Below are 16,129 nucleotides of genomic sequence, written 5' to 3'. Positions count from 1 at the left end.
CTGGCTGCAGGAAGTTTTCGGTGTGTTTTGTTCAGTGGAAACCATAGGTTCACCACACTTTTTAAATTGATGGCATTTCTGTGTGTTCTAATTATGTGTAATTGCAAAAGATTTCATAATCAGGAAAAGTTAATGCCGTAGAAAGTCTAACTCATTGTCTTTGTGTGTGTGTGTTTTTTGTTTTTTTTTAGGTTTACAAGTTGTCCTGAACTCCATTATAAAAGCCATGGTTCCCCTGCTCCATATTGCCCTTTTGGTATTGTTTGTAATCATAATCTATGCTATTATAGGATTGGAACTTTTTATTGGAAAAATGCACAAATCATGTTTTCTTGTTGATTCAGGTAAGTAATGAAGCCATTAATTTACATAAGGGACCAATCCTACTCCCTTTCAAGTCAATGGGGCTTCAGTGGGAGCATGATAAGGCCCTAGACGTTAAAACTATTGCGAATCTTCATTTCCATAAGGTTGCATGATTTTAGGAAAAGCATGTTAAATTTTAAAATGCTAACTGAACAACAGAGCCTGGATACTTGCTATGAACTGATCTTGTTTTTAAAAAATGTAGCCAAAGGGTCAGCCCAATAATGTAGTGACATCCTACAGTGGGAAACACAGTAATTGGACTTTGAATCCCAGACTAGTGAAGAGCTAGTCATATCACGGAGCAGACATTCCCTCCTGAGGCAGAAAGCTGGCTGTCTCTCTGCTTCAGCACTTTGGGCAGCATGATTATAGGAGCAAGCACTGAGATGAGTAATAGAGGAATCCAATCTTCCTACATTCAGATGTGGGTTTAAATGATACAGTGAAAATATTTGGTATGGGAGGTCTTCGGAGGAGTGAAAGATCATCACTAGAGAAATGAAGTTTTGTAAGTAGGGTACATTTCCACCAGTGAAGTCTGGAATGGAATAGATTAAATGCAGGATCTAGTCCGGGACTGCTTACCTGCTGAGAGGAAGGAAATTGTTAATATGGGATGGAAAAAGGAAGAAAGAATAATGAGAAGAAAGCATATGTTAGTTAAACTTCAGTAATTGAAAAATTCATTGTGTTACCAACAGCTGGCAACGTGCTTCATTTCATTTGCACTGTTGTAGCCATGCTGGCTCCAAGACATGAGAGAGATAAGGTGGGTGAGATAATACCTTTTAATGGGCCAACTTCTGCTGATGAAAGAGACAAGTTTACGACCTGCACAGACCTCTTTTTCAGGTCTGGAAAAAGTAATCAGGGTGTCACAGCTAAATACAAGGTGGGACAGAGTGTTAACTCCTTGTGATTAACAATCTGTCCTACCTTCTGTTTTGCTGTGACACTCTGATTACTTTTTCCAGATCGAAGAGGAGCTCTGTATACCTGATCCTGAGAAATGAGTGCCCTGCATTACCCTTAGACTCCCAGCACCTTTCAGGATCAAGCCTTCAATGAATAATCTCTCCAAGGGTACATCTACACTACAGCGGGGAGTCGATTTAAGATACGCAAATTCAGCTACGTGAATAGCGTAGCTGAATTCGACGTATTACAGCCGACTTACCCCGTTGTGAGGACGGCGGCAAAATCGACTTCTGCCGCTTTTTGTCGGCGGCGCTTACTACCACCTCCGCTGGTGGAGTTAGAGCGCCGATTCGGGGATCGATTGTCGCGTCCCGACGGGACGCGATAAATCGATCCCCGAGAGGTCGATTTCTACCCGCCGATTCAGGCGGGTAGTATAGACCAGGCCCAAGTAATGCTGTCTGTAGTCCGTCAGTGTTGGAGTTTCTCCTCACAAGCATGTTATTTCACAAAAATGTTGAGAATGCAGAATTCTGAAATGTTTTTGGTCAATTTCAGATATATTAGTTGAAGATGATCCAGCACCTTGTGCATTCTCAGGGAATGGACGTCAGTGTGCCATAAATGGCACCGAATGTAGGGGCGGCTGGGTCGGACCAAATGGAGGCATAACCAACTTTGACAATTTTGCCTTTGCGATGTTAACTGTGTTCCAGTGTATAACCATGGAAGGATGGACTGATGTGTTGTACTGGGTAAGTAGCTTGGTAGGAAATAGAAATCTCTGAACTTTGCTTACTCTTAAAACAAGCTTCAATATGCAGATGAGAAACTAACTATGTTTAACAACACTGTGAACAAGAAATCTTGGCAAGATAGTTCTGCTGCAAAGGAGCACAGCTGCACTCTTCTTCCAGTCACAGCATCTCACTGGATTCCTCAGGCTAAAAAGCTCTTTCAGAAGCAGATTTCTGCACTGCTGGGTTTTTTTAAGCCTATTCCATTTGGATAAATTTAATCTTATATTTCTGTCCCTTGGACTAGCATTCCTTTGCAAGCCTATAGTTTTTAAGTAGGTCTTTTCTGATTTTGTTTAAAAGCTCTCTTTTTGCATCTTCATAGTATTATAGTAAATTAGACCCAAGCAAGCTCTCAACTGTCTTCATTTGCCTTGGGGCCTACAAACCATTTTTTCAGACATATCAAGCCTTGACTCTCATGCTTCAAGAAAGGTTCTGGCCCAAGTATGTCTCCATAGAAACAGCAAAAATATATATCAAAGGCCATCACTGCTGCATAGGAACCAATCCTGAAAACACTTTTGTATTACTAAGCACAGTACTTATTTTTTGGCATTACAGTAGCACTTAGAGACCACAGCTAAGGTTAGGGTCCCATTGTATCCAGCACTACACAGGGGCATAGTGAGAAGCAGACCCTACTGCAAAGATCTTATGGTATAAATGGACAAACAGAAGGAGACAGGAGATATTTTCATTCCCATTTTACAGATGGGGAACTAAGGTACGGAGCGATTAAGACACAGATTTTTAAAGGTATTTAGACATCTAAATATGCAAATATATATCTAATGGGATTTGCAGAAGAGTCTAGCTCCCATTGCAGTAAAGGGGAAGTAAGCACTTATCTGCATATTTAGGCCCCTCAGTACCTCTAAAAATCTGTCCGTAAGTGACTTGTGCAAGGGCATACAGGAAGTCTGTGGCAGAGTTCTAGTCTAATGCATTAACCACAAGACCAAACTTCCTGCTTAAAGTCAATGGGACTTCTCATAGTAATCACTCTGCTCAGTAGTAAGTGTTTACAAAATCAAGATCTTAGTAAATGCAAGATAAAAAATTTAGATTTTAAAGGACTGATGAAGCAAAAAAAAAAAAAGGATTAATTACAAAAATTCTGAACAAAATGATGTTAAAATGGGGGGAAGTTGCTAAACAAATTTGAAATTTTTTGTTGCTGGAACTGCAACCTAGGAGTGAGTCTGTGGGTCTGTTGCTCAGAGTAGCCCACAATTTAGATTACTTTGTGGCTGAGTGTGGCCAAGTGGGATTATTTGCTAATATCAAAATTCTTCTGTGAAATAATTAATGCAGTAAAGGGTATGGTATTATCCCAGTGAATGGGTGCTTACATAGCCTGGGGTCATTTGCTGCAAATCAAGATGAAGCATATTGTAGCTAAAAATGAAATACAGTACCACATCAGCACATGTACCCCTGGCATTTAATCCAACATGATACACTGGGGTGTCTAGCTACACAGAGACATTTCTTAAGATGATATCACAATTACAAAATAATTAAAATGGCAAACCAACAATCTGTAAGATTACAAGATACAAACTTGGCAAAATATTGAACTTTGCTTACCAGAAAATACTGTTATAGCTCTGAAAGAGAGCCCAGTTCTCCACTTACTAGCACACTTAAAATGCAGGCTTGGGTCCAGATCAGACACTTATGACATAAGTGTTACTCATATAAGGCATATTTTTCCCTTTCTATAATTTGGTGCTGGTTTCTTGGAACAATCAGAACATGCACTTGTTCTCTCTTTCTCTTTCTCACTGTCTCGCTTGCTTGCTTGTTCTCCTTATCTTTTTCTAATTGTCTCAGGAGACTTTATGAATGTTCAGTTTGTGCATGTGTTTATGTCATTTGTATTTGTGATGGAAAAAACCCAAATCTTCCATGCCCCATAAAAGTGAAGTCAGAGCAGAGGAGGGGTGCAGTAGAGAACACATGCTGTTTTAATTTTTGGAAGCCAGAGCATACCCACATTTGGGTAGTTATGAGCCTATTATTTATTATTTCTTTCAATATATACAAAGATAACTTATCCTAAAAGCTCTAGGAGATATAACACATTTTAAAATACATAATTCATACAGAATAAAATAAATAAATTAAGCTGACTTTCCCCCTTTAATAATTAATAACCCAATTGGTTTGTCCAATGCATAAAAAATTTAAAGCCCCCCCATTATAAAAACAAGACCACCATCATAAAACTCCACCCTCCCCAAACATTAAAAAAACATATGGGCCTTGCAATATGCCCTTGAATTATCAAACACAGGCTATTTGAGACCAAGAGAGGCAATAACAAGCAAAGTTGAGAATTCACTCAGAAAAACCCATTATTTAAGTATAGTTTTTCCACATGAGGGATATTTGCGCTACATAGATGTCAATTTTCATTTCATTGCAAAAGACACTGAGGTTATTGACCTCAGTCAAAGAAGCATACTCACCTGGTAAAATATACCAAATATTTTGCTCTGAATTTGCTTTGAAGACATCATTTAAATAAAATTGGTTCTTGGACCTCTCTCTCTGTAGACACAATACACCTTTGACTGGCAAGCTGGCATCTTTTTACCAGGATGGAAGAATGTCACTTTTCTCAATTTGGTTTTACCTATTGATGAAGCTGTGGCAGGTTCATCTGCTATTAGCTAATAAGTGAAAAACTTTTAGCAATAATGATGAATAAAAGTGTAAAAGTCTTGTGCAGTTAAGAAAGCATACATATTAGTTTTGAATAGGGTTGTTCACAGAACCCAAAGAAACCCCATTATCTCTGTATTTTAACTTGTGTTTATGTTATTGTGGTTTTTTTATAGTCTTGGGGAGCTATTGATGGGGACAATAGAACAGATCCTTTCTAAATGTGGCCCCATTTATAGTTACCGGAGGTGCTAAAAATACTGCAGCAAATAGAAACACAAATACAGTACAAATATTAGAATCTGCACACATTCCTAGTTTTCATTTGTTTACTGTGTGACCAGTAAAAGTACCTACTTAGGGTTACCTTGTGGACAAGTGTAAGATGGGTTGGAGGGAGTACGTGCAATGTTTTGCATCCTGATGCATATTGTTAAATGAGGTTTAGAGGAGGTTTTGGAACAAATTGATAAATCAAACAATAATAAGTCACCAGGACCCTATAGTATTCATCCAAGAGTTCTGAAGGAACTCAAATATGAAATTGCAGAACTGTTAAATGGGGTATGACAGTCAGATAGCTAATATCAATATTTTTAAACAGTCCCAGAAGTGATCCTGCCAATTACAGTCTGGTGAGCCTAACTTCAGTACCAGGCAAATGGGTTGAAACTTCAGTACAGAATTATCAGATAGATAGATGAACACACTGTGATGGGCGAAGAGTCAACACAGTTTTTGTAAAGGGAAATCATGCCTCACAATGTATTAGAATTCTTTGAGGGTGTCAACAAGCATGCAGACAAGGGTGATCCAGTGGATATAGTGTATTTGGACTTCCAGAAAGCCTTTGATGACATACCTCACCAATGGCTCTTAGCAAAGTAAGGAGTCATTGGATAAGGGGGAAGGCCCTCTTGGATCTAATTAAAAGATAGGAGACAAGGATAAGAATATATGATGAGTTTTCACAGTGGAGAGAGGTAAATAGCGGGTTCCCCCAAGGATCTGTACTGGGACCAACACTGTTCAACATATTCATAAATGATCTGGAAAAAGGGATAAACAGTGAGATGGCAAAATTTGCAGCTGATACAAAATTACTCAAGATAGTTAAGTCCAAACTGACTGCAAAGAGTTATAAAGGGGTTTCATAGAACTGGGCAACAAAATGGCAGATGAAATTTGATGTCGATAAATGCAAAGTAGTGCACATTGGAAAACATAATCCCAACTATACATACAAAATGATGGAGTCTAAAGTAGCTGTTACCATGCAAGATGGAGATTTTGGAGTCATTGTGGATAGTTCTCTGAAAACTTCTGTTCAATGTGCAGAAGCTGTCAAAAAAGCCAACAGAGTGTTAGGAACCATTAGAAAAAAGATAGATAATAAGACAAAATATCATAGTGCCACTATATAAATCCATAGTATGCCCACACCTTGAATACTGCGTGCAGTTCTGGTTGCCCCATCTTAAAAAATATATATTATAATTGGAAAAAGTACAGAAAATGGCAACAAAAATGCGGAGAGATTAAAAATGCTGGGACTGTTCAGCTTAGAGAAGGGATGACTAAGGGGGATATGATAGAGCTCTATAAAATCAGGAATGGTTTGGAGACGTGAATAAGGATGTGTTATTTATCCCTTCACATAACACAAGAACCAGTGGCCATCCAATAAAATTAATAGGCAGCATGTTTAAAACAAACATAAGGAAATACTTCACACAATGCCCAGTCAACCTGTGGCACTCATTGCCAGGGGATGCTGTGAAGGCCAAAAGCGTAATTGGATTAAAAAAAGAATTAGATAAGTTCCCAGAGGATAGGATAATCAGAGATGCAATTCCATGCTCTGCATGTCCCTAAACTTCTGACTGCCAGAAGCTGAGACTGGACAACAGGGTGCATCACTCTATAATTGCCCTGTTCTGTTCATTCCCTCTGAAGCATCTGGCATTGGCTATGTTGGCATTGGCATACAGGATACTGAGCTAGATGGACCATTGGTCTGATCCAGTATGGCCATTCTTATGTTTTCATGTTCTTATGTTCTGTCAGCAGAAAATGACAGCTTCCAAAAACATTCACTAATACTGCTCACTATCACCTGGATAACGACAGTGAACTCCACTGTGAAATGATCAGGTTTAAATAATAATATTCTCTTGTACACATCCAGAGTTGATTTCAGGCCTAATCCTGGTAGGTGCTGAGCACCATTCAATTACTGTTGACTCATATGGGTCCTGCTACTCACAAAGTTGCCTGTGATTGCTGAAAATCAGGTTATTGTGTGTGTGTGTGGGCCATTGCCTGTATATTTCTCTAATTCTAAGTTGTGCATATACATGTAACCCACTGGTCAGTGTGTGTTATGTTATATGTTTGATAAACAGAGAATGTGAATCTGTGACAGCCCCAGCTGTAGAGCACTGTACTTTAGTTCAGTCTGTAGAAACTTATGCTTTCAGCTCAGGAGGTCTTTTTTCTCAGACAGGATGGCAGGTGTCACACACACTGGTTCTTAATGCTTTGAATCAATCCTAAAGTTGAGTATGCCCACTTTCTTTGCCATGTTTCCTGTTTGCTTTAGCAAACACTCAAGCGTTCAGAAATCTGAACCTCGATTTTGCAAATGCAGACTTTTCACTGAAAATCTGGCCCTAGATGTGCTTTTATATCCTTGAAGATCAAATAAAACTATCTAGGTTTATATGACATTTATGGCTAATGCTTAATTTATAAAGTACCGATGTATTATAATTTGCAATTTATTTTCAGCAGTTTCTTTTGATATATAAGGGTACATATAATAAATGATGGTGCCTGTCATTAAAAAGCCATAATTTGCCCTTGATACCATTGATATCATAGCTATTTTTCTTCACTGCAACAGTTAACTTGAATTACTATATTTGAGTTACGATATGCGAGCTAGCATAGCTTGAGTGTCAGTGGCCATACTGTGAAACAACCCTCAGCCACACAAAGTAATTTGATAGCAGCACCAAGGGACTGGATTAGCAGAGTGATTAGTATCTGATGAGTTGTGCTAAATCATATTTGTAGCCTGTAGCTGGCTCCCCATTGCATTGCTAACTTGAGTGGCAACAGTGCTTAGACTTCACCCCACACCTCCTGATGGGCCAGCTAGCTCAGGTTTAAACATCATTTAACTTGAGCTAGAGATTTTATGAGTGAACAGGAGTTGGATTAGGGGCAAAGCTTGAGTTATACTTTGAGCTAACATTGCTCTGAAGACAAGCCATAAGTGTAAGGAAAAACGGTGGTATCTCAGATACGCCTGGCTGCCAACTGGCAAATGCTGATTTTAATGGGGACCCCTGTATAACACACCGTATTAGGGATGCATGTTAGGAGTCTTAAATTCTCTCAGTGAAATATTCCTATATAATCTGAGGTATTTCCAAGCCTTTTGTACTGGGTAGCTAGAGATGTTGTCTGCATGTGTCCCAGTGATCCTTTACTTAACATATTAACATTTTAAAATTATATCATATATCTCCAGTACTGTAGTAACATATTCCAATATTAGAAAGAAACATCACCCAGTCATAATTCCTGTACTTTTAACAAAATGTACCAAAAGGAGCATGCACTCGGCAACCTGTTATCTGTCTCAAATATTAAGCTTTCCCTGCAATACTAACTCATTGTAACAAGAAGGCCAATGGCATATTGGGCTGCATTAGTAGGAGCATTGCCAGCAGATCGAGGGAAGTGATTATTCCCCTCTATTCGGCACTGGTGAGCCACACCTGGAGTATTGTGTCCAGTTTTGGTCCCCCTACTACAGAAGGGATGTGGACAAATTGGAGAGAGTCCAGCGGAGGGCAACGAAAATTATTACGGGGCTGGGGCACATGATTTACGAGGAGAGGCTGAGGGAACTGGGGTTATTTAGTCTGCAGAAGAGAAGAGTGAGGGGGGATTTGATAGCAGCCTTCAACTACCCGAAGGGGGGTTCCAAAGAGGATGGAGCTAGGCTGTTCTCAATGGTGGCAGATGACAGAACAAGACGCAATGGTCTCGAGTTGCAGTGGGGGAGGTCTAGGTTGGATATTAGGAAACACTATTTCACTAGGAGGGTGGTGAAGCACTGGAATGGGTTACCTAAGGAGGCGGTGGAATCTCCATCCTTAGAGGTTTTTAAGGCCCAGCTTGACAAAGCCCTGGCTGGGATAATTTAGTTGGTGTTGGTCCTGCTTTGAGCAGGAATTGGACTAGATGATCTCCTGAGGTCTCTTCCAACCCTAATATTCTATGATTCTATGATCTTAGAGTTTTTTAACTGAAATGATCATTTCTATAACATTGTCTGAATGCAGTGAAACTTTAGGGGTATATTGAACTTTTTGAACATCCCTTGTAAACATGTCCCTCCTATTAATGTTACTGAGAGTAACACACCTTTATCTAAGGGTGAAAAACCCTAATACTGTTTACTTTCAAAGTCTCCAAACAGCATCCATACCTCTCTAAATTTACTCTCATAACAGACAACAAAAACCATCATATTCTTATTAGCTTTTTACAAGCACAAGGAAATCTTTCCTTCTTGTGCATAGAAAAACATAATGCAATCATTAATTCTTTTAATAATAGAATGAAGATTTTAGATAATGGCTATAACTCCTGCTTAAATACAGCTGGACACAAGACACAATTAATACTTCAAAGAGAATCACTACACTAATAAAATAGGTCAGTCTGTTGGTTGTTCAGCCTGTCAATCAAACATTCAGGAAACCAACCAGATAATCAAATAATCATTTGATTTTATAGAGTGTTCTTAGTGCAAGCATCACAGAGAGCAGCTAACCAAAAACATAATAAAAATGTTTATAAATTAGTTGAAATAACAGCCAAAGAAGTAAGTCTAGATCTTAGTCTGACAGGCAGCCAAACATTCTGCAGATCTAATTCACAAAAAAATCCCACAGGTGAAGTACAAAATACACCAGCGGGCCACACACAAAATGATGCAGCCCACAACAGAAGTATTATCAAGACTGAGCTGGAAGCTCAGCTGGAGACACAGGACTGGAGATATCTTGGTGAAAAACATACAGTCTTGTAAACAATCAAATATTAAAAATTTGAAGTCAGTATATTGATAAGCCAGAAACCTGTAGAGAGCATCTAGAGCTGGAGAGATAAAGTAAGACATTAGTCATTATTAGGAATTTAGCTTCCTGACTCTACAGAAATGGAAGACACATTACAGAACCAAACAAATACTAGTCAACAATGAATTGCAGCCTACAGTCTGAGGAAGACCAAAGCATATATGAGAATCTTCTGATCCGTTTGAGTAAGTATAGACTAGAAATATTCCCCAGACAATGCCAGATTTTTTTGGTAGGATACCCTACAGAATCCCCTAATTGCTTCTTTCACTTGCCTTCTACTTGCTAAGCATTGCTTGACACTGCTCCCCTAGTGTCAGTGAACAACACTCCTGGGTCATCCAAGGGAAATGCTCAAGTGAAGCGAGGCCTGTCTTCCCCCAAAGGGATTGACTGTGCTGTGTGCACAATGCTCCCAGCCCTTGATGACTTAGGCAGCTCGAAATCTAGCACAGGATCTCTGGCTACATATAGACTGGTAGGAATTTTGGATGACAGTATTAACATGCTTCATAGATGACATTTAAGAACCAGAGATAGCATGTTGGATTTTTATTCTTGAGTATTAATCAGTGGAACCTAATTTAATCTGAGAGTATAGTAAAAGATTTCAGATGTTGATTTGGGCTAATTAAAACCTTTTTTTATTTAGATCCAAAAAGCTAAGAAACATCCAAGCTAAGATTGCAAAGAGGCTAGAAGTAGATTGCTGTACCAGCTCATTAGAAACTTCAGGAACAGAGAGAAGGGTAGAGATCTGCATAAATATGATAATCAAACACAGGCCTGCAAATAGTACTGTGAAATGGGAAAATATAAATATTAAAAAGTCTAGAATATAGAGCCCTGAGGGATGGTGATTTAATGTAATAGTTTCAAATGAACAGTGTAACACACAGAGTCCACATGGAGAGAGATGATTTTAAACTACTTACAGGAGGATACCAATTCCCATGAACTCATCCAGGAATTGAAGATGATTTATTCTGACCTCATTTCTAGTATCTCAGGTTTATCTATCACTGTAAATCTTCAAAAGAGCATTTTGCCCCCCAAAAGTTTAAATAAAATGGATGGAAACTAGATTAGAAATAAATCAGACTCCAGATATCTGCTAAAAGGTCCTGCAGTTGAATTACTACATCTTGCTCCAAAACCTTTACTGGAAGAAACAAATGAAAGACTGATCAATAACTTGAACAGTCTTTCTTAAAGTATCAGAGGGGTAGTTGTGTTAGTCTGGATCTGTAAAAAGCGACAAAGAGTCCTGTGGCACCTTATAGACTAACAGACATATTGGAGCATAAGCTTTTGTGGGTGAATACCCACTTCGTCAGACACATGTAGTGGAATTCACCCACGAAAGTTTATGCTCCAATACGTCTGTTAGTCTATAAGTCTTTCTTAAGCAACCCAAATCTCTTAAGGTGATAACACAACATATTGGATAGAGTTCAGACCTGCATATGGAACTTTTGTTTGATTTACAGCTTCTATGTAAATTAAGATACCAGTCACATACTGGTTTTCAATCCAAATAATGTAGACCATTATACCATATTTGAATCCATGTCTTTCAGAAAACACTAAAAAACAAACAAATAAAAAAACCCACGGCAGAATTAGCTGTTAAAACAGATTGTTTCAAAAGATATTATATACTTAGTATCATACTTGGTATTATTAATCTCTGTATTATAGCCCTTTATTATTGAGCACAGTTAGATGGACCCATCTTTCACACTATTGCTCATTCACTTTACTAATTATAAATAGACAGTTTTGTTGAGCACATTGATTTAGATGACCAAACCTTTTCATATACTTTACAAGTTTCATGTGTGAAATAAACTGGGCAACACACACTTCGTCAGATGGATAGATCCAAACCACAGGGAATAGTATTAACTCCATCTTAACATGTTGAAACCAAATTAGTTGGTACAGGGCAAAGATTCATCACCCTCGGGACACTTGGGTGGTGCAGGATGCCCCCATTTAAGGTGCCCTCAGTGGATTACCCAGCAGATGAGGCAGCACTCACTAGTTCATTTTCTTGGTGTAAGAGAAAGCCATGTGTGCGGACTTCCCAGAGCTCCCATCGTGGTGGTTTAGCTCTGATCTGCTACCGAGGTAGGCCTCTGGCTGTAAGTTACAATGGGATCTTATGCTGGCTATTTAGAAATGGGAGAATCTTATTTTATTTTCAAACAACCACATTTAACATCCAGGCTTTCCTTGGAGAAATAACCTTAAAATGTTTTATTTGCCTGGCCAAAGACACTAACCTAATGAGTCATCACCTACAACACATAGATACTGGGTGCTAGAGAAGTATTTAAAATGCATTTAAGAACAGTAAGATTCCGCATACTAATTTACTTTGAGTCTTTAATCCAAGATTTTAAAATCATGATCATAAAAAGAAGAGGTTTAGCTTTAAGGAATAAACATGTAGATGGCTAATTTATGCATTTCTTTATAGATTGCTAACAATAGCTAACAAATAGATTGCTAACAATGGTTATAAATTAAAAATTGTAAAATCTGGGCTCAGTTTTGAGAGGTCTAAAGATTAAGGTAAGTGGGGAAGTGGGATACCAGGAGGAAACACGAGTAGGAGAATGCAAGAGGGGAGGACTCTTGCCTCATATTGACAAAGCAGGATGATCAGCGAGTTATCTTAAGTGCCTATACACAAATGCAAGAAGCCTGGGAAACAAGCAGGGAGAACTGGAAGTCCTGGCACAATCAAGGAATTATGATGTGATTGGAATAACAGAGACTGGGTGGGATAACTCACATGACTGGAGTACTGTCATGGATGGATATAAACTGTTCAGGAAGGACAGGCAGGGCAGAAAAAGTGGGGAGTTGCATTGTATGTAAGAGAACAGTATGACTGCTCGGAGCTCCAGTATGAAACTGCAGAAAAACCTGAGAGTCTGTGGATTAAATTTAGAAGTGTGAGCAATAAGGGTGCTGTCATGGTGGGAATCTGTGATAGACCACCAGACCAAGGAGATGAGGTGGACGAGGCTTTCTTCAGGCAACTAACAGAAGTTACTAGATCACAGGCCCTGGTTCTCATGGGGGACTTCAATCACCCTGATGTGTGCTGGGAGAGCAATACAGCAGTGCACAGACAATCCAGGAAGTTTTTCGAAAGTGTAGGGGACAATTTCCTGGTGCAAGTGCTGGAGGAACCAACTAGAGGCAGAGCTCTTCTTGACCTGCTGCTCACAAACAGGGAAGAATTAGTAGGGGAAGCAAAAGTGGATGGGAACCTGGGAGGCAGTGACCATGAGATGGTCGAGTTCAGGATCCTGACTCTAGGAAGAAAGGAGAGCAGCAGAATACGGACCCTGGACTTCAGAAAAGCAGACTTTGACTCTCTCAGGGAACTGATGGGCAGGATCTCCTGGGAGAATAACATGAGGGGGAAAGGAGTCCAGGAGAGCTGGCTGTATTTTGAAGAATCCTTATTGAGGTTGCAGGAACAAATCATCGCGATGTGTAGAAAGAATAGTAAATATGGAAGGTGATCAGCTTGGCTTAACAGTGAAATCCTTGCTGATCTTAAACACAAAAAAGAAGCTTACAAGAAGTGCAAGATTGGACAAATGACCAGGGAGGAGTATAAAAATATTGCTCAGGCATGCAGGAGTGAAATCAGGAAGGCCAAATCACACTTGGAGTTACAGCTAGCAAGGGATGTTAAGAGTAACAAGAAGAGTTTCTACAAGTATGTTAGCAACAAGAAGAAGGTCAAGGAAAGTGTGGGCCCCTTACTGAATGGGCGAGGCAACCTAGTGACAGAGGATGTGGAAAAAGCTAATGTACTCAATGCTTTTTTGCCTCTGTCTTCACGAACAAGGTCAGCTCAGAGACTACTGCACTGGGCAGCACAGTATGGGGAGGAGGTCACCAGCCCTCTGTGGAGAAAGAAGTGGTTCAGGATTATTTAGAAAAGCTGGACGAGCACAAGTACATGGGGCCGGATGCACTACATCTGAGGGGCTAAAGGAGTTGACAGATGTGATTGCAGAGCCATTGGCCATTATCTTTGAAAACTCATGGCAATTGGGGGAGGTCCCCGATGACTCGAAAAAGGCTAATGTAGTGCCCATCTTTTAAAAAGGGAAGAAGGAGGATCCGGGGAACTATAGGCCAATCAGCTTCACCTCAGTCCCTGGAAAAATCATGGAGTAGGTCCTCAAGGAATCAATTTTGAAGCACTTAGAGGAGAGGAAAGTGATCAGGAACAGTCAGCATGGATTCACCAAGGGCAAGTCATGCCTGACTAACCTAATTGCCTTCTATGATGAGATAACTGGCTCTGTGGATGAGGGAAAAGCAGTGGATGTGTTATTCCTTGACTTTAGCAAAGCTTTTGATACGGTGTCCCACAGTATTCTTGCCAGCAAGTTAAAGAAGTATGGGCTGGATGAATGGACTATAAGGTGGATAGAAAGCTGGCTAGATCATCGGGCTCAATGGGTAGTGATCAATGGCTCCATGTCTGGCTGGCAGCCGGTATCAAGCAGAGTGCCCCAAGGGTGAGACCTGGGGCCGGTTTTGTTCAATATCTTAATTAATGATCTGGAGGATGGCTTGGATTGCACCCTCAGCAAATTTGCAGATGACACTAAATTGGGAGGAGTGGTAGATACGCTGGAGGGTAGGGATAGGATACAGAGGGACCTAGACAAATTAGAGAATTGGGCCAAAAGAAATCTGATGAGGTTCAACAAGGACAAGTGCAGAGTCCTGCACTTAAGACGGAAGAATCCTATGCACTGCTACAGACTAGGGACCGACCGGCTAGGCAGCAGTTCTGCAGAAAAGGACCTAGGGGTTACAGTGGACGTGAAGCTGGATAGAGGCAACAGTGTGCCCTTGTTGCCAAGAAGGCTAACAGCATTTTGGGCTGTGTAAGTAGGAGAATTGCCAGCAGATCGAGGGACGTGATCATTCCCCTCTATTCGGCATTGGTGAGGCCTCATCTGGAGTACTGTGAACAGTTTTGGGCCCCACACTACAAGAAGGATGTGGAAACATTGCAAAGAGTCCAGTGGAAGGCAACAAAAATGATTAGGGGGCTGGAGCACATGATTTATGAGGAGAAGCAGAGGGAACTGGGATTATTTAGTCTGCAGAAGAGAAGAGTGAGGGGGGATTTGATAGCTGCTTTCAACTACCTGAAAGGGGGTTCCAAAGAGGATGGATCTAGACTATTCTCAGTGGTAGCAAATGATAGATCAAGGAGTAATGGTCTCAAGTTGCAGTGGGGGTGGTTTAGGTTGGATATTAGGAAAAACTTTTTCATTAGGAGGGTGGTGAAGCACTGGAATGAGTTACCAAAGGAGGTGGTGGAATCTCTTTCCTTAGAGGTTTTTAAGGTCAGGCTTGACAAAGCCCTGGCTGGGATGATTTAGTTTTGGATTGGTCCTGCTTAGAGCGGGAGTTTGGACTAGATGACCTCCTGAGGTCCCTTCGAACCCTGATATTTCATGATTCTATGAATCTAATAATACTCAAGTTATTTTCTTACATGATGTTTAAATGTAGAGAGTTGTCTGGAAACATAGTAATGCTATGCATTTTAATAGCACGTTTTACCTTTAGAAACATGAAGTTCAAATTCAGAAGTGACCTTAAGTAATTATAACGGAATCTAAGATAATGTAACCTTTATCCATTCTCTTCAATAAACCTTGCTTAGACTCTCAGCTTTCGGCAGATTCTCTTAGACTCGTTTAGACTCTTTTAGCCAGAACCCTTACCAGCATGTCAGTTACAAACCTGGTTTACCAAATGGCAGTGAAGTGAAATTCACAACAAAGTAACGGCCTCAGAATTCACAACCCACAGGTGCACCTGTCTGTGGGCTGCAGGATCCCCAGGTCTGCAGTGCAGTGAAGATGAATCCAGCCAGCCCAGGAAAGAGTCAGAGAAATCTGTGCTTTTGTTCCAGAGCCCAGAGTATAGCATAGGTAAAGCTAGGCCCTTTTACAGGTGGCCAGGTTTAGAGGAGCTGCTATACTTGAAGCCCAGCCCCTTTAACCAGATTTATGTTAACTCCATTGCAGCTTGGGGGACCACTGGCTGAAATGCTGTTTGGAATCCTCTAAAATGAACAGGAGTACTTGTGGCACCTTAGAGACTAACAAATTTATTAGAGCATAAGCTTTCGTGGACTACAGCCCACTT

General features: G+C 40.2%; 1 protein-coding gene across 1 annotated transcript in view; it reads left to right on the top strand.

The window, feature by feature from the left end:
* Positions 1-16,129, top strand: part of CACNA1D (calcium voltage-gated channel subunit alpha1 D) — a gene marked incomplete in the record, with an annotated part of 323,715 nt that overhangs the window by 129,394 nt on the left and 178,192 nt on the right. The window contains 2 exon segments of the mRNA XM_034775831.1: positions 192-344; positions 1,846-2,042. Of these exon segments, the coding sequence (XP_034631722.1) occupies positions 192-344; positions 1,846-2,042 (350 nt within the window).

The sequence above is a fragment of the Trachemys scripta genome, chromosome 7, assembly GCF_013100865.1.
Source record: "Trachemys scripta elegans isolate TJP31775 chromosome 7, CAS_Tse_1.0, whole genome shotgun sequence".
NCBI classification, from domain to species: Eukaryota; Metazoa; Chordata; order Testudines; family Emydidae; genus Trachemys; species Trachemys scripta.
Note: the sequence above shows the minus strand (reverse complement) of the source record. Positions and strands in the feature narration are given on the sequence as shown.